This window comes from Homalodisca vitripennis, chromosome 1 (assembly GCF_021130785.1).
Source record: "Homalodisca vitripennis isolate AUS2020 chromosome 1, UT_GWSS_2.1, whole genome shotgun sequence".
In the NCBI taxonomy this organism is placed as follows: domain Eukaryota; kingdom Metazoa; phylum Arthropoda; class Insecta; order Hemiptera; family Cicadellidae; genus Homalodisca; species Homalodisca vitripennis.
In genome coordinates this window covers 104360172-104380607 of record NC_060207.1, presented here as the reverse complement: position 1 = coordinate 104380607, position 20436 = coordinate 104360172, and the positions used below count along the sequence as shown (strand labels likewise).

The 20436-nt window shown below is 32.7% G+C and overlaps 1 protein-coding gene across 4 annotated transcripts in view; it reads right to left on the bottom strand.

The window, feature by feature from the left end:
- The window catches only part of LOC124368534 (zinc finger protein 114-like), a 43665-nt gene that overhangs the window by 8761 nt on the left and 14468 nt on the right, over positions 1 to 20436 (bottom strand). For 3 of the 4 annotated variants that reach the window (XR_006922962.1, XM_046825778.1, XM_046825787.1), the window contains exons 5-9: positions 20172 to 20234; positions 19519 to 19691; positions 10134 to 10396; positions 9188 to 9493; positions 6043 to 6221 (exon numbers count right to left, since the gene is read on the bottom strand). Coding sequence is in view for 3 of the 4 variants with exons in the window: in XM_046825778.1 (XP_046681734.1) it covers positions 6043 to 6221; positions 9188 to 9493; positions 10134 to 10396; positions 19519 to 19691; positions 20172 to 20234 (984 nt within the window). In the remaining variant the exon portion in view is untranslated. Of the gene's footprint in view, positions 1 to 5605; positions 6222 to 9187; positions 9494 to 10133; positions 10397 to 19518; positions 19692 to 20171; positions 20235 to 20436 lie in introns of those variants that run through there. The other variant, XM_046825793.1, reaches the window with a different exon arrangement.

The window sequence follows — 20436 nt, the reverse complement described above, 5'->3', positions numbered from 1 at the left end:
TTTATCAAATTAAAGTAGAAGGTGGGGTATGACTTAGTTCTTTTAACCTCTGCAAAATTCATTGAAATAGTTTTTTTTTTTTAAGGGGCGGAAAACGCTGCGGTTATCATCGCCCTCAAGAAAGAATTGGCACCTACTCATATTCGGTGGAAAGGTTTAAGAATGGCAGAAATTGGAATGGTGATAATTTTGTCTAAATCATATGCTAAAAAATGGGATTTTAAATTCAAGGAACAAGGAATCGATTCAGAATACGATTTTAAAAATTCACGGATTTGCCCATCACTACATCTTGCAACATGTATCAATAGCAAATATATAGAACTAACCCCCAAATTGAGCTAATCCTGAAATTTAGAAGCAATAGAAAGTGGGAGTCCAACAAGCTGAAGGCTACTTGTACTTTATGAAACTACAGTAGGCATTACAGTAGGCATAAGCATATTCTTTATATGTTTGGATGAGAAATTATAAAACTAAATATGAATTTCTGGACCACTATATGTTGTAATATGAATATTTACTTCCTGTGTGAATTGTCTGCACCGAACATATTGGAATGTAATATTTGATTAATTAGTTATCCTACTGCTATTTTGAGAATGAGATGAAACAAGACTAAATTTGTATTGTACACTTTCAATTTTAAATATCCCTTCCGGCTCAGTCAGAAGAAAGAAAGATTTACTGTCATCTTGAAATGAATGAAAATACTTCTTTATTGAGGCCAAAATGTCAAACATCTAAACATCAAACTAAAGATGCTGCTTACTAATTCAAATGTTTGATTCGTGAAACACTAATGGGAAAATAACCCTTAATGTCAGCATTAAATATGATTGTAACACTTTTAACCAATTAGAAACTCCTTAATCTTGAAACCCTGAATAATTCTGAAAACTGTTACAACCATACAAAAATCTTTGTAAAAACTTGGGCTTGAATTAGTTAAGTTAATCTGAAACTATGTTTGTAAAAATATTTACTTTTAATAGTACAAATGTATACTTTAAAAAAAATGTTACATGCCCACCGTCTGAAAACTTATAGAAAAATAAGTAGGAGTAAATAAATGTTGATTGAAACTACTTCACTATTTTATAAAAAGTGACATTTTGATTGTGATCTTGTGAAATACTTGAGATAAAAATGTTGGGCGAATACGAATTACCGCCATATGTATTTTTGGATTCTGGGAGTCATGATCAGAGAAAAAAAATCTAGAAATCCAGTCATGAGGGCGAATGCAATAGACAGATTTCTATGATTTAGAACAAATCATTGTCATAATATCCAATAATTGGGCCACTGTAAAACTCTCACTGATGTAATTTTATGAATTGGCCAGCATGTAAAAACACAACTTAAATTGGTAATATCAAACTACAGTATAGACCTAGGCTGTTAGTCAGTTAATATCAGCTCAAAAATTTAAATAACCGAGTTAACCACATATTAACTAGTAGAACTACAATAACAGGAGTTTTTTCATTGTACATTGATAACAAAGAAAAATGTACTGGTTTTTTGAGCTTTTCAACTGAACTGCAACTTTGAAAATTTATAACTCTTGAGACTTGTGATCCGATTAAAACCAAATTTTTATGTAAGATCAATAGAAAGGTTTTGTTTCTGAGCTTGGCATTTTAAAATTATGTTAAAAAATTATTATAAAATTACCATTTTAACAATTATTCTTGACTGGCCACTTTAAAAAGATTTGCATTGGTCTTGTTATGGAGCTCTTAAAATCGTTATCTTGGATATTTAATTTTATAAACTACTATTTCAACCATTTAATTTTTAACACAGATTTAATTTAGCAGATTTTGTAAATTAACCACGGCCGGCAACTGCTTGTTGGAACGCGCAAACTGCCAGACTACCCAGGACAGTGTTGCCTCAGCAGTCTGGCATATGGTAAAACTAGTGAGAAATTTAATTTTAAGAGATTAAAGGTTACACAAATTCTAAATTCAGTAATTACAGGGTTATGACAACAACCATGAATCAAAGAACCCTCAATACGTAGACGTTTGTTATGATAAAGCCAAATGTAATTTAACATATGCAAATGTTATTACTATTTTAATGTATATATTGAACGATTACTTGCAAACCTTAACAAACAAATTATAATCAGATTATGATATACCGAATATTAAAGTTAATTCATCATGCTTGTTGGTTTTTAGTTCCTTTAAACCTACACTGGTTATTCCACTTTGCATAGGTTAAATTCTATAATACTAAAAACACCTACAAAAAATTTGTTCATCATAGATTGTTATGTTTATAGTTTATATCATGTTAATTTAAATTTGATTGTTATATATTTTATAGACATTCATAAATCTTAGGCAACATACATTTTCTAAGGTTATAGTAAATATTGATTTTGTTGGATTGTTATAATATTTTAATTTATAGTTTTATTAACCCTTCCCACGCGGCAAACGGATATATCCGTTAGGCCTAATTTTGACCGAAACACGGTAAACGGATACATCCTTCAAAGTCTATTTTGTGTTATTTAATAAATTGTAGTTGCCGTGGAGTCCGCTAGAGTTCAAGGGAGAGTTGAATACTAGTTCCGAAAAGCAGATGTTACAGTTTGAACCTCATTGGCACGTCACAATGGTGGAAGGGCGTGGCTTTGTCCCTTGTGGCGTGATTTAGCCTCAGTCTGCGGCGAACCATTACGCGGTAAACGGATATATCCCGGCACGGCATATTTTAGTGTTTAACACTGTTTTGCCACATTTCCTTATTTACTGTTCGTGTTCCTGTTGTATTTAGCATTATATTATCTTTTTATTTTGTTGTTATTATTTTATTTGTTGTGTCGTTATAGGCCTATATTGTTCTGTGCAATGGCGAATCCTGACGATGATGATCTTGATCCGTTTTGTATTTGATGCATTAAATGCTTCGTTTTCAACAACATTGAGTGATGTGGATATGGAGAGTGACCATGAGGATGAACTATTACACAATGTTTTGAGTGATAGTGAAAGTGATGACCATGCCGATGACGACGCACATGTAGCTCCTGGACCGTCAACGAGACCAACCACACCACCTCGCACTCTACAAGGCAAGCCACCACCCCGCTCCCATTCAACTACTAGACCGACTACGTCTACGGCGTCACATGCACCACCACCTGCTGAACAAGGTCAGCAACCTCCCCTCCCCCCTGCAACTACTGTGGCTCAACCAACCAACCCTCCTCCCCATACAGTACTCCAAGGCTGGGTAAACGTTACAAACAATGACCCAGGCCCAAGCCATGCCATACCTGTTTACAATGTGAGTAGTGGGCCGATGCTACCTTCCTCTTTCGATGATTCCAGTGAACCAATTGAATATTTTGAATTGTTTTTTAACGGTGACTTAATTTCTCACATCAATAATGAAACAAACTTATATGCTAGAAAGCGAAGTGCTCTACGCAATTCACCACGTGCTAGACTGAATGCCTGGAAAGACATTACTCCTATTGATTTGGAAGCTTTCTTCGGAACTGTCATAAACATGGGTCTCATTCCACTACCATCGATTGAAGCATATTTTGGGAAAGCCGTATCCCATTCTTCAGGGATGTTTTTAACAGGGACGAGTTCTTGAATATATTCTGGAATTTATTTTTCAATCATGTCCAAGATGAAAATGCACCCGTTCACAGAGGTTATCTTATCGCCCCGGTATTGGAACACACTAGAAATATGAGTAGGTTGTTTTATAATACTTCTAGTCATGTTTCGATTGATGAAAGTACAATTTCCTTTAAAGGAAAAGTGTCCTTCCGGTGCTACAATCCAAACAAACCTACAAAATTTGGACTCAAAGTGTTTGTCGTATCCGACAGCAGTAACGGAAACTTATATGAATTTTTAACTTATTATGGACAAGAAACTTTGATACCAAACACCAAGCTACTAAAAACAACTCAGATTGTAAAAGTTCTGTCAGAATCTATTCTACTCTAGGACCCTCTCGCACCTGCTAAGGGGTTACATGTATATACAGACAGGTATTACACAAGCCCTGAGCTAGCTGAAAAGCTTTTGAAGCTTGATTGTCTAATTACTGGAACTGTTATGCCTAACCGCACTGGCTTACCACCTGGAATGAAAACTACTGGGAAAAAAAATAAAGAAAGGTGACATAACTTCTAAACGGAAAGGTTCGACATTGGTAGTTTCATGGAAAGACAAACGTGCTGTCCATATGCTGAGCACGTTTAGCAAAGGCAGCAAGACACAGATGACTGAGGTTGCACGTCGATGGCTAAATAGACCACCTACAAACATACCTGATGTAATTATAGATTACATAAAACATATGCGATCACTTCATAAGCTCGAACCAGTTTATGCGTAGAATCAAAAAGTGGTATCGCAAAATGTTTTTTTGGTTGTTTGAGGTTTCTATCGTAAACTCATACATTTTATACAAAGAGATACAAACAAGGTACAACAAGAAACCAATGTCACATAGACAGTATAGATTGTCTCTGGCGAGGGCTCTTGTAGCTGAAAAGGTTGCAGTCAGCCACCCAAAGTCTAGAAAACGTGGGCAACCATCACAAGGACCACCAGATCAGACTTGATGGCCGACAACATTTCATGGACAGAAGAGAAAAGGGTTCAAGCAAGTGTATGGTTTGCGCAAAGAGAGGACTTCGGCGCGAGACAATTTACTTTTCTAAGACCTGCGCCGCCCATCCTCCTCTCCATCCAGACATGTCTTCGAGCAATATCACACTCTCCCCAACTTCTAAAAGTAAGTACAAGCAGGTATTTTGTAAACATGTTTCAATTTAGTTCTTTAGTTTTTTGTAAAAAATATTAATTTTACCCTATTGAAAATATTTTTATAAATTCAAGTAAAAAGGTTGTTTTCTCAATTTTTTGTAAAATTGGAAAATTTGTTAAAAAATATAGGGGTCTGATTATTTTGTGATACTGTATTATTTTTTATTCCTAATAGCCACCACTAACTAAAAAAAAATTTTTTAATTTAATTACGCGTTACGAGTCAAAATTGAAAGATAAATTCCGCGTGGGAAGGGTTAAGATGTTGCTCCAATGTCCTGTTATAACATTTGCATCGTCTACTTGTTTCATAGTCCGTTGGTTGACTGTTCTGTAGCTTGAATTTTATTCTGCAATGCAAAAGGTTTAAAATGTTGCCATGAACTTACTCTATATTTGACAAGATTAAAGCTATTAGAATACTAATATTCGGGTACGTAAAAATTTTTGAGTTTTGAACTTTATGAAGCAATATCCATCACATACTAGTACAAACAATTTTAATTTTTCATGTTACTTCAAAATCAAATGCATTTTAGACTTGCTATACTCCAGAAAAGCAAATGAAATGTCCTATTCAAAAACATACGATTGCTCACCAAGTTCATCATCAGATTTAACTAACTTACTGCTGACATTTCATCAGTTTCCTAGCTTCATTGTATGTGTTATACTTTACATTGTATTAATTTAACTGCAATTAAATAGTTTCAAATTTTAACTTTCACTATTTATGAATAAAGCATCTTTAGAATATACGGTGGTAGTAACGTTCATTCTCAAAGTGCAAAAAATTGATTTATAATTTGTTGAAGTAACATTATAATTATTTTATTTTAAGTATAGGCCAATTAAAATCATAACAAACATACAATAAAGATTCAGTTCTTTCACATATATAATAAAACTAAATTATAAATAATGGTTATAAAATAATTAAAAGAAAAATAAATAAGAACAAGTTTTGCAAACTCCATAATAAAACTAAATTCTCATTGAAATGGTAATATAAATATTAAGTTGGTGCATGCTAGTAAGTTAGTAGAGTTCAAGTAACTTCCACATTAGATGTGTAAGGAAATGATAAAGCGTGTAGCCTTTGGTATTAGCCGGGTGTCTAGTGCGGTGGGGGTCACGAGGAATGGAGTCTGCGATAGTTTTCAATAAGCTGATTGGTGGCGGCGGTAGTGAGGTAAGTGGTAGTGTTGGTGCCAGTAGCCACCTGGAAGAGTGGGGGGTTGTTGGGGTGGTGTGGCAGGATAGCAGCTGGGTTCACAGTAGATAGAGGATCCTGCTCCATGTCCTGATCTGGGTGTTCACCACTCGAGCTGTCCACTGGCATTACATTCTTGCTCCTATGGCGCAGTTTATGTGTCGTCAGGTACTGCTTCACCGAGAAACCTGTCAACACCATTCCAAGTAATAAAAGCTATTGTTAAAAAAACTCCCATTAAATACTAGTTTTTGTTACTGTAAAATTATAATAAATTGTGCTAAATATGGGTTTACAAACAAAATATTATTTAATAAGTTAAATTAACATTCATTTTAGCCTACATATGAACATGGATTTATTCTTGTGATAGAGAACTCTATCCTTCCATTTTGTGATATTTGATTTTATCCTTGTGTCAGTAGCACAGGGTCTATGATTGTGTGTTGGGAAATCTTCGCGCTGTAAATTTTCTGCTGCATAAGATGTACAAAGTAAGTTTTGTGTATTCTGTATGGATAAAAATCTAACTCTAACAGTTGATAGAAGAATAATACTTTATTGTCTTTAAGTTGAAATTGTTTTGGCCACCATCATAGATCTACCATATTAGAACATTAGAACCAACTTAGTTTTTCAAATATAAATGTGATAAATGATTTAAAACTATCTTGTTATACAGAAAACATTGTCACAAACTGCATTTGTTTTGTCTTATTTAGTTAACAATTTCAACCCCACATGAAGATTCATGATAATGGTATTTACACTGCAGAGTCACGTAGGCACCTGGGACTGAAAGTTTTAAACATAAGAATTAAAACAACTTATTAAAAACCAAATTCATCATTTACATTAATTAAATTATATTTCATACATATGTACAAAAGATCTTAGTGTTTTAAAATGCTATTGATTTAAAATGAACTACAGTAAACTGTGATATGTATTATGACTCAAACTGTCTTCATTAATGATATGAAGTTATTGGCTGTTAACGTTCATTATGTTCAGTGGGTGGGAAAAATAGGTACAAAAGCCATAGTTATAAATAAAAATATAATCATTTCATAAATTATTCCTAAAATTGAATTTGAAAAATTTATTCCACAAGTTATGCATAGTAGAGTTAATTTTTAATAATTTTAGAAAAAGCAAATAAGGAACCATGATTTAAATGTTTTCAGAATTAATAAGTAGCTCAAAATCATTCTCAACATTATAGTCATTATTTTTTTAAGAGGTTATTTCTAAATGAAAGGATTCAAGATGGGATGTCAAAATGTTAACTATATCAAAATAAAAGATTTACTACCTAATACTGAGAGATACAGATAAGATGGAAAAATATAAATCTGTAATATTACAATTTGAGTAATATAATTAGTAATGTTTAATAATCTCTCTTTAACACTTTTAGGCCCAACCGTGTGATTTATTGCCAGTTGGAACTTACATGAGAAGGACCAGATGTGTGCAGATGTGTGATCTAGATTGTAACTTAAATGAAAAAGATCAACGGAGTGATATATTGCCGGCGGACTTTTAGAATTTTTTGTAATAATACATATTTGTGCAGGTATGTTTGGTCTTCTAAGTATGCTAAAAAGGTTTAGCCTCTAATCATGATAAAAACTTTGTTTTAGAAAATATACCTAACTGAATTATGTATTTATAGATTATTTATTTGAAATACTATACCTTTAAATTTGACACATTTATACAAAATTATATTTAAAAACAAAATATAACATTTCTAGACATTAAAATTTATATACAGGATGGCGCAAAAGTCACTGGACAGTTGGTTAAAAGAAGAAAAAAAAATAACAGCAAGACGTAGTACAATAGTTTTTGTGAAGGAACAGAACAATAGTACAATAATGTTCTTGAAGGAACAGTGACAGGAGATAAATATTTGGATATGCTTCAGAATTACGCGGTACCAGGACTCATGACGTTTGCAGAAAACTTTCAAGAACTTTACATTCAACACGATGGTGCTCCACCACATTACGCCACTGCCGTTCGCGATTATTTAAATAAACGTTTCCAAAGAAAAGTTATGACTCGAAGGGCAGATATTGACATGCCCCCACGTTCACCAGATATCACACCAATGGATTTTTTCCTATGGGGAGTAGTCAAGGACTCTGTTTATTCTCGAAAGCCTCCTACTATTGACGAACTGAAAGACTACATACATGATGCATTTTATGATTTGGACAATGATCCCATACTATGCCATAGAGTATGTAACAGTATTCCAGAAAGACTTCAAAGATGTATTAGTGAAGACGGAAAACAATTTGAATATAAAAAATAATTGCAAGTATATTATATATATATATTGATTTATAATTTGTTGAAGTAACATTATAATTATTTTATTTTAAGTATAGGCCAATTAAAATTATAACAAACATACAATACAGATTCAGTTCTCTCACATATATAATAAAACTAAATTATAAACAATGGTTATAAGCACATATATGTATTTCAGTAGAATATATTATAGGTAAAACAATAACGCCTTAACAGAGCTTTTGAATACATAATTATATAGATATGATTATTTTTCCAACAGCATAGAAAATCACACATTTTCCATTTACACAGTTTTTGAAACATGGACCAAAATAAAAAAAATTTGCACACATAAAATTTTAGCCTGATCTTAAAAGGGTTAAAAGGCTTTATCTATTTAATTTAAACTAGCTAATGATTTTAACTAAAGTTCTAATGAATGAATTAAAATAATGCATTTGTCAGGCATTAGCTCCTTTAGTTCAAATCCTAAGATGGACAACTTTTTTCACTAAGTTGTTATAATATTTAGAATTATTTTATTGTAAGCATTGTAATATAAGCATAAAGTTATGGTATGTGATAAAACATTAGTTGTACATAGTTGAAACTAAAATCTCATAAAATGAAAATAAACAACGTTTATTAATAAATGTACTTTTTAAGCCTCAACTTCATTGGCTCTTAAACTCATATTCACATGCCTGTCTTCGGGCAACACCAATGCAGTAAGAAATACCAGCTACTTTCAGCTTTGTTTGTTACTTCCAGGGTTAATATTGCCATATCAGAACTGACAAAATGCTTTATATAACAACTGCACAAAATAACTAATTCAACTAACCTTTGTAACAAATATCACAGCGGTATGGCAAGGGATCATCAGGGCTATCAGGAGAACTATGGCTGGTCTTGTGCATCAGATAGTAATGCTTTACTACAAAAGACTTGCCACAGGTCTCGCATACATATGGTCCTGCGATACCATGGGTTTTCCGGTGCTTGTGTAGGTTGTCCTTGCGAGAGAATGACTTACTACACATATCACAGGTGTGGGACTTCTGCCCCGTATGAGAGACAGCATGCCTAACTAGATGTTCCTTGCGACTAAACGCTTTGCCACAAGTTCCACAAGCATACGGCCTCTCTCCTGAAACAAACAGCAACACACTCTGGTCATCCATGCCTTATCGTTACCTTACTTCTTGAAAACAAAATTGTAATAAAGAGTTTTCAATTGTTCAAATACCATTTATGATAAAATAAAAAAACAAAATGTACAAATAGCTAAAATAATACCCTGTATATTATCATGAGGAATGTAATTTGCTTTGAATATAGAAGAGACATGGTATTGGATAGAGTGTACTAAATTGTTTGCTCCAGTTGAGTGGATTCAACTTCTCAATAAATGTCAAATCTGATTCTAAATCTTAAAAACCAATTCCCGTTTTTCAAATGTCAAATTCTAATAGCTTTTTTAACCGAAGTATGATTTAAACAAAATACCACATATCAAATAGCTGTCATTTCTAAACCTTTGGAGGCAAACATATACAAATTAATTTAAAACTACCACTCTATCGTAAAGGGGTTTGCTGAGGTTCATAGAATTTTAATAGCTATATTTCAAAAACTATATATTAACATAATTTAAATATAATGGTATTTGAGTTACAAACACAGTGTAGAAAAGCAAAAGAGACCACAAACTTTTTAAGAAATTTCTTGTTTTTACTATTGCAAGTACTAACTAATGTAAGTAAGGTAGATAAGTAAGTTATACATACCTGTGTGTAATTTACGATGTTGGAATAGATGTTCTTTTCTTTTAAAAGGTTTTCCACACACTTCACATGAAAAAGTCCCACCATTCTTATCATCAGAGGGGCCAGGACACAACATCTCATGGTTCGCTTGCAGGTCAGGAGTGTTCAGTTCCTTGCCACACTGATCACAACACGGATGTTCTTGCTCATTCGTAGGGTTCGGTTCCTCTTCTACTACCACGGTTTTCATCCTAAGAAACTCCCCTATCTGTGCTATTGATGCTCTGAAATAACAAAATAACATTGCTAAAGCTATAACTCCACCACGGAGGTATGTTTTTGATGTGTTCTAATGGCTTGTGGTGTACTTGATATCGATACAGACTACTACCAAAATAAGACCAATCAATTTGTAGCATTCTTTAAACCCTTTGACATGGTTTGACGTTGTATAGACGCGGCGCTTCACAACCTCACTCTGTGATTTGACGTCCATATGACGCAAGCGATCAGTGTATCATGTGGTTCCATCTTACGGTCAAATTCCGAACTATTTCTATCAAGGAATAATGTGAGAACGTTGTGGATAGAACAAAGAACATGTATTGCTGTTCATTTTCTTCTTGTTAATTTATTTGTCTGATTATTTACGATATTCAACAGGCTGTTGTTGTCAGCTGACTGCAGTAATGGCATTGTGAGTAAACAAAGCGCCGTGACTCGTTTACCAGGACGTTTTTGCTTGTGTTTTACGTTGGCTGGTTTAGTTATTTGATAGAAAAGTGTTTGTGATTGTAATATGTGATTTTAGTAGTGTAATTAGTTGTAAAAATGACGGCACGGATAGTTGAATTGACCGCTGGGTGGGCTATGATTCTGATGAGTGTTAGTGTTAGTGTTGATATTGATTATACTCAGTTGCAAAAAACACCAAATTGAGAAGAAAGTGGTGAAGATGACATTCTTGGCTGCTTTTCACCTAGGCCTACAGGTAATCAAGTTCCTGTACTTATGGATATTGACCATGACAATGTTAGTGAACATGAGTTTTTACTACATAGGCCTACTCAAAATGAGTTTGACCTACCTTGGTCAGAAAGTACCACCGTATGGACTAGCATGCTTAAAGGGTTAAAGAACAGTAACAACAATCTGTCGAAGATCTGTCAATGTAAATTTGCAAACAATCATTAATTGGTCCTTACTAAAACCTCTTTACAGAGACATCACACTTTGAACACCATCCAAATTATTCGTGCAAACCTATCACTCGGAAAAAGTAAATATAAATGATTAAAATTGATTACAGATCCAAAACAGAGCTTTTGATTAACAGCGAACCTAAATTATTCAGCTGACAAGTCAAAGCAAAATATGCAATAGCAAAAATTGTTATGCAAACTTACAAACTAGATTACTTTAATTTTGACTTTCAGCCAATTTTTTATGTTAAAAGCAATATCTAAGCAAATAAATAAATAAAACTGCCTTTATATACAAAATAACAATTAAAATATGATTAAATATTCTTAACTAAACAATAGCTTAAATACATAAATTAAAATCTAGTTGCTCATTTAAAGTTTTTATACCAAAAACTGTATAAAATCTTAACAGCTAAACTATATTCGTTGTCAATATTTAAAAATTCCTTAAGTTTTTCTTTCAAAGAGCTATAACTGTATTCTTTGAGTCAGGGTTTAAACTGCGATCAAAATTTTCATATTTTAAGAAATAAGCAGAGAAAATGCGACGCTGTTGAGAAAAGCTCTTGCAAAATTGCGACAAAAGCGAGAAAGGAAAACTAACTGCGAAAAGTATATAGGATTTTAAAAATCATTTTACAGTGATACAAATATTGTTTTTCACTGATACTAAGATGATCATAATATTTACTCATCACACTTAATTTCATACATATATTATATTAAATAGGCACTGTTGTCACCGGTCGACAAACTGTCTGGTTGGAAAATGTCTCCCTACTCTCGGATCAAAAAGAATAGATACCTGAGTTTGAACATTAACCACAAACTATCTAATAGAGTTAAAATTATGGGAGTTACATTAAACTTAAGCTTGATTGTAAGTGATCCAATATATTAAAACAATATATAATTTTCTACAGCTTCCTCTTGCCCTTAAGGATGTGAGTAGACCACACACAACTGTTGCAACATCGCCCTCGACAGTCTGACGATTTGTGTGTTCCGAGCAGGTGCCAGCCATGGCAAATGAACAAAAACAGTTTAATTAAGATAAAGTGGTGTTAAAAAATATAGTTTGTAGTACTATTTGTGTTTACAAAAATAAATTGCCTTTAAAACAAAAATATGACTATAAGCTCAATGCCAATTTTTTTGACCGAACCCCACTGGGAATAAGAGTTAAAAAGGTTTACAAACAACTGGTTCAATAAAATGTTTTATCCATATAATTAAAAAAAACTCTCAATTACAATATCTAAGTTAGTACTATTGTTCATATCTTGTTTAAAACTTTGGTCTTAATAGGATTACTGTAAGACATTCATGAAAGGTTAAGCTTAAACAATCTAAGCAAAATTTGTTAATGATGTCTGTTGAAGGCACTAATAGAAAGGTCTATTTCAATGAGGATTAAACATTGGTGTTTACAAAAGAAAGAAGGCTACTGTTTGGATGATGTTGGTAGGACTTAATTAGTTTTTTAAAGATAAATTGATGTTAAAAGTTACTTGTTTTATTAAAAATAACCATACCAGTTAATTTTATTTTGTGTTTTAAACTGAGAAAAGGCTTGGTTCTTGTATAGTTTTACAATAACTTAAAAATTGTATTTTCTAACAATACTGGCTTTAATAAAACCTCTTAACAAAATATTGTTTAATTATTAAGGTTTTAAAAATTTTAACAACAGTATATTTATTAATGTAAATATTTGTTTGAGGCTCAAGTATTATAGAACTAAAAGCTGCTTTCGATAAGTATTATTGTAATTTTTGTGGAATACCAATATCATTAATAAGTGCTACAAGACAAAACGTTTTTGCTAAAAAGCTTGTAGCATTTTTGTTACGAAAATTTTCATCTCAGCTTAAACCCTGCTTTGAGGCTTGCATGGAGGTCATAGTACAACTTAAGACCAAAATATGAAAATCTCCTCCTCCCAAATTCAAGTCTGACATTACGAAAATTTTGCATTTAGCTATGAGAGGTGCTACATTGCAAGACGTTCTCCCAAAACAACAATCGCTCACTCAAGTACTGCAGTTCCTTGTGTGTTAGTACATTGTGAACTATACAGGACGTAAGCAGCCTGCAAACGGATTCCATCAGCAGCAACTTGATTACCTTTTGATAGGGGAATGTGGTAAAATCACCTCCAATTGAAAATTAAACGTATAATAAGAGTTTTGAAGTTTCACCGTGAGATGCTATTACCGTCACAGGATAGCTATAGTAAATAACCAAAAGACGATCGACTGCACGAGCTTCAGGTTAACGAATTCCAGCAACAAACTTCTGAATCTGAAGAGACCTCTCAGTTTGCCAAGAACACGTTGAATAGCATGAGTGATTTAATCACCGAATGTAAGGTGATTAAGCATGATGCCGAGCACTTTGACTTGATCACACATTGCCAAAAATTCATCATATAGAGTGATCACCACACCCCTGCCCATCAATGCCTGTACCAGATTGTGTGGGATGACATGAAGGGCAGTGCACTTGCCTAGATTGACCTTTAAACCATACCCTATAAACCATTTACTGATGTTTTCAAGGTCAGAATTAATATGGGTGATGGTCTCACAAACTGAGCTAGGATCATAGGAGGACAAGTGTAACTGGCAATCATCAGCATACAGATGTGCTGTGCAAATGTTTAATATACATAGGGAAGTCAGAAGTGTACAATTTGAATAGTACTGGAACAAAACAACTTCCCTGAGGTACCTTCTAATTGGCAGATTGCCACTAATTAATGAGGCAGATTGTCACTAACTAATGAGGCAGATTGTTACTAACTAATGAGGCAGATGTCTCATTCTCAACCTTCATAACCTGGTACCTGGTATCTGCATTAGGTTTCAACTCAATAGAGTTTTTACTACAACCATAAAAGTACATCTTAGCCAATAAGATCTTGTGACTTATGGAGTCGAAAGCCTGTAAATAATCCAATATGATAACTGAACTATATTTTTCGCTGTCTTAAGCATCAAAGAGATCCCAAAATATATTTGTCAGGGCAGTTAACTACTATGATTACATCTAAAACAAGATTGGATAAAGATGTTCACTGATCTTGATCAGATAACATAATACTCTTATAAACTCCAGCAGCACTGCACCAGTCTTTATAAGTTATTAGTTGTAACCAACGGTTTTCTACGCAATTTTTTAAATCTAAGTTTGTAGCTTACTTAGTCAAAGCACTTACGATGTATATGATAGTCCCCTGTGATATTTTCCAAACGTAAACAGGCATATGATTAGGTACATATTATTTCATTGTTCACAGTTAGATGATCTGAGTTTTAGCGACTCTTTATATCAAGTATTGCCATGTGAAACTATATAAGTATTTCTGTTTCAAATTAATGATATTTCCGATGCCACTGCTGAGTTTACCTCTAAACATAGGTATCAAAAGCCTACTTTGGTTACAAACACCACTTATTTTCAACTCTTGTGATATACTTCTGGCCTAATATATTACCAGTGTCATAGTTGAGTTTACCTCATTGTCCCAATAAAGGAAATATATTTACGTACTTAGGACATAGAAGCCTACTTCGGTAAAAAGTGTTTACTTCCAGACGTTTAAATTCATTTCTAGTCTAATGTATTTACGATGTTGTATATATATATATATAGGTGTGTGAGTGTATGTACATCTAGAAGACCTACTCCTTTAAAAAAGTGTTGACTTCTGGTCTAAGATATTTCCAGTCTCATAATAGAGTTTGCCATGTTGTCTGTATAAATAGAATACACGTAAACACATAAGACTGTGATGCCTACTTCGGCCAAAAACATCTACTCCTGTTATAAGGGGAAAATCGTTAGGAAGTTTATAAATTATTTCAGTAATAATTTATGATAGGTTTGTAGAAGTCTTGCTTTTTCGGGTCTGGGAAAGAATGGTTTATTAAAGCATGTTAGAGTAAAAAATGCCAAATAAAAAAGTTTAGGGAGCCAACCAATCTTGAGTATCTAGACACACTTGCACATTAACATTCACCGTTTTCCTCATTAAGGTGGTCTTATAACAGCATTTTGATAGTATTTACAAAAACAAACTTTAAATCAAGTACTTCCAATTCGTTAGATGTTTTTATTTCGCCACTAACTCAATCTGGAATAAAATGTATAGGGTATTTGCATTTGTTATCTGTATTCACTACTGATCCAGCACTTACATTACACAAATTAAATTTAAAAAGTGTTTCAGTCTCTTTGACATGCTTGAGCTGAGTTAAATTTGGATTATGAAACATAAATATTATCATTAAAATAGTAGTTAAACATTATGATTGTGCTGTTATAAAACAATGTTTAACAAAATAGTTAAATTTCTAATTTTTTTTGTTTATAGAACTAATTATCACAATAATATCTCTCACAGTAGAATTTCTGTGCTTATTAAGAAGACTATAAGACATCACAAGCTTCCAAAATTGTAACTAAATATTATCTGAGCTATTTCTTCTATGCCCTCCTAGATTTAACATTTCAGAACTTTGGTTTAAAATCAATTTTCAACTGTACATTCTCGATTCATAGCAAGAGGCGATTACAATCATAGGCGGATCTAGGATAACCTAATGGGGGGGGAGGGGTTTGATTACATCTCACATGATCTTTCAATAAATATTCCACAACTTTAGAGACTAAGATGGTTTTTTTGCTACTTTACAGACTAGTGGGGCGTAGACCAGAGGGATTTTAGAAATAAGAATAGTCCTATATTCATACCAGGAACCCTAAGAATGTCCAAGTGAAATGTCAGTACAATCGGGTGAATAGTTTATGAGTGAAAGGAAAACAAACAAAGGCACTTTTGTATTATTATAATATTATTAGGATGTACTACATTAAACAACTTTGGGAAATTGAAGTTGCGTGTTCACTCTTTAGTTACTTAATAATAAAGTTAAAAAAATGTTCAACATAGTCTCTTTGTAACTCCACACACTTCTCCCTGTGATGCTCCCATCTCCTGGAACCCATCCAAATACTACTCTGCACTTTTCTCAGGTGATCACCTCTTCATTTGTAAAAAAAATATTTGTCTTCAGAGTGCACTTTTTACATAAGGGGACAAAAAAAAGTCACTTGGGGCTAGATCTGGTAATTAAGGTGGATGGTCAAGCAGTTCAAACCTGGATTTTCACCATGGCAACCGCTGAGACAGTGTCTTATTTTTCTGTAAATGTGGCCGTTTTTCCACAAGTTCTGCTGGTCCGTTTTTCATTTGACTAGCTGAAGAGCTAGTCAATTAAAGATGCATAATACGCTACTGTAATAGTTTTTTCCTTTTTGAAGGTAACTTATGAAAATAACTATATGACTATCCCCCAAAAAAAATCGCAATCACTTCCCCAGTCAGAAAAAGTTTTTACTTTTTTTGAGCCGGTTCCCCCTTTGCAGGCCACTGTTTGGATTGTATCCAATTTTCATCTACAGTCATTAATTAGTGCCAAAACTTGGATTTATTTCACCTCAACTGCGCCAAAAGAGCGTTGTAAATGTTCATCAGTTTCTGGTCAAACGCACAGGCAGCTTTCTCATGTCTAAACGTTGATTAAATATGTGACAAACAAGTTCTTTTGACATGTTCATAACCTCTGCTATCTCTCTCAATTTAATTTAACGGTCGTTTAGCACCATTTGGTGAACTTTGGTGATGTTTTCGTCAATAGTTTTTAAACATCCTGAAAATTTGTCTTCTCCCAAGCTCTTACGGCCATGTTTACATTCAACAGCCCAAAATTTCACTGTGGTAAATAATGGTGCAAAGTCTCCATACACAGAATCCAACTTATCTTTGATGTGTGAAGGTGTATTGCATTTCAAAAACAAATATATTAATGACAGCTCAAAACACAGTTTTGTTCATTTTCACACAAAAAAATCACATTAACTCACTTATACTGTTACATAAAAATTGAGCGTCCAAAATGGCTGATATTTTGGTGAGTAACACTGTCAAAATATGAACAACAAAATTTAGCAGTTTTTATTTACTTTTTATTGCCATTTTGACGTTGAGTCGGATACTTTTCAGACTACCCTTATATGTTAACATCATTTATATTAGTTATATCCATTTATTTATCTTACTTATACCTTTAATAACATGTCATTTTTATAGAACTATTATTATTATTACTTTAATCATGATTTCAATGAACTGTTATTTATTATTATAGGCCTATTTATGGTTTTGCATTGTTCCTGTTATTTCTCTCATTTAAATTTAGGTATTAATATTAATTAATAGGCTGTTTTCAAATTATAATTAAAATATGACATGAAACTTAAAGATTTTGTATAGATAGATTTTAACTGCACACTGTTAAAAACAATATGTGTTTAAAAACAATAAAATATTCTTTATGAAAATACAATTATGTTATATCAATGCTTATTGATGTTGAAAATATTGCCGATCTATAACAATTTCGGTAGGTAATGTAAATTTGATTTGTTTCAAATAACTAATAATTCAGTTTTCATTCTGTTTTATAGCTTTTAATTGTTTGATATTTTTAATTGTAATTTATTTATTATAATTCACGATTTATATTATAGTACCAAAACATATTCTATAAATATCTTTCTTATTGAATATTAAACCCGTTAAGACTGAAATTGTATTATTTTATATCTCAAAATTTAATTATTAGAGACTGAATTTCTATGTAGATTACTTATGTGACAATGTCTACTGTAAATGTATTATTCAACGGCAGTAAAGAAATTTAGATATAGTAAGTGTTGATTCTTCCTTTTTTAATAGATTTTTTTAAATTAATACAACACAAGACCACAGTACTGGTTTAACCCTTTCCGCTCGTATGTCGGACGTTGTCCGACATTGCTATTTTGCCGTTCCGCTCGTATGTCGGACGCCATCCGACATTGCAGTGACGTCAGCTTTTCTTTATTTTTAGGCGGCCTACGATGTTTCCGATTGGTGCTGCGATCGCACGGAATTCTCAGGAACTAATAAATGACAGCTGAACTACGATTGGTCGGCTGCTGATTTATTTTGCTTTGTCATTGTAGTCACGTTTCCTAACCAATTTTCAGACGCGTTCGCATTAGTGACTCAATATGTCGTTACCAAGTACCTCTTTTCTTTCTGATTCATAAGTTATTGCTGAATTACTTAATTAAGGCAAGGATAATCAAATAAACATACAAAAGCCAACAGTTATCTGTCAGTATAACAAATATATGGGTGGCTTGGACCAAGCAGACCACTATATTGCTTCCTACAAATTTCCCCGTAAATCTCTGAAGTAGTGGAGAAAGCTATTTTTCTGGATGTTGGAAGTAGGAATAGTAAATAGCTTTCTCTTGTTCAACACGAATAAACAAAACCATGGAGAAAAAACAATTCAACACAGGAATTTCAGAGAAATCCTTATCACTGAACTTGTAGGCCATGTCCGTAACCCTATGAGTTTGAAGCGGGGTCGTCCTTCATCAATAGAAAAAGAAGAAAGGCTAAACAAACAACCTCACTTTCTTGCAGCTCATCCAACAAAAAAAACTAAAGACTGTGCTGTTTGTAGCAATAGAAAGGTGCCAGGAGGAAGAAAGGAAACACTTTACTATTGTAAAACCTGTTCAAAAAATCCTGGTCTTCATCCTGCAGAGTGTTCTGAACGATACCATACCATGCTAAAATATAAAACTTATTAGTGTAATTATCAAATTTTATATCTCTAAAATATAAATTAGAAATAAAATAAAAATTATTATACAATATAATAATGTATATACTTTATTGACTTCCAGTTTGCTAAAAATGGGTTTTTACTGAAAATATGCTAAAATAAATACGAGCTGAGGGGGCAGACTAGTGAAAAAAAATCCGAGTGGAAAGGGTTAACCTTAAATTGACGAATTCATGTTGTTCAATATCTTTTTGTTTACACACAATCACCAAAAACACAGATTAATATATCAAACTTATATAAAACTATGTTATCAAATAATAATGTTAAAACTACTATTCATCGTAGAAATGATTAGTTATTATTTTGAATTACTCAAATCGTACAGCATTAAAAAAAATATAAACCTGTATGTTTAATCATTCACATGGACTTTCAAGTCTAAAAAGTTTAAATTTTACATATTCTAAGAAAACGGAAGAGAATGCAGCACATTATCATTTATCTTACCGGTCATCTGTCCTTAGTATCGTAGTTGTATTGTTTTGGTCCTTGTTGTCCTTATTGAAACCAAAATGAACTAACATATCTTGGCCATGACTAGGTGCAAATGTAATGGCTTGATGCAGTGTTTCTCCTTCTACAGCCTCTGTTTCTTCATTCTGTCCAGGTGAACTTTCATGCTGTGCAACAACAAACAGAATGTTTTACAAACTCAGAAATTCATAAACAAGCTGGAAGAGATTCTAGTGATTAAAAAGTTTGTCTATGATAGTATAATATAGATTAGCTGGTTAAGGCAAAATAACTTTTGAGAATAATCTTGCAACAACAAAATTAAAAGTAAGACATAATACATGAAATTATGTATACTGTAAATTGAATATTAAAAAAATACAACAAAAAAAATAACCTTGTATGTTAAATTGACATACAAGGACATACAGCATATAAGGATTCTGTTTTGTGCTGGCGATATCTTTTGGTTGACATTTGTCTTTTTACATAAAACGATTGATAAAATCTGCTTTCTAAAATGTAAGAAAATGGATATAAACAAAGGTTTAATTACTTTCTTTTTGAGATTTTCAAGATACCTTATGATACCTCACGGTTATTGCAACCAAAAACTTATATAATATTTTGTAAAGATTAGTTCTTACCTCAACATTATTCGGAACTCGAACATAGTAAGTTGTTGTTCCTTGGTCCATTGTTTGGTGGTTCTGAAACAATAGGAATAGCATTAGGCATTATATAATAGGATTTTAAATAGATACAAATTTACACAAGGAAAAAGTAACCAGACATCAGCTTTGCATAAGAATTTGAATTTCAAATTTTCCTACATTAATAAGAAATAATATTATAGACAATTACAGCACCATCATTCTGTAGTGTGTATAAAAATTTTGTAAAACAAAAGGA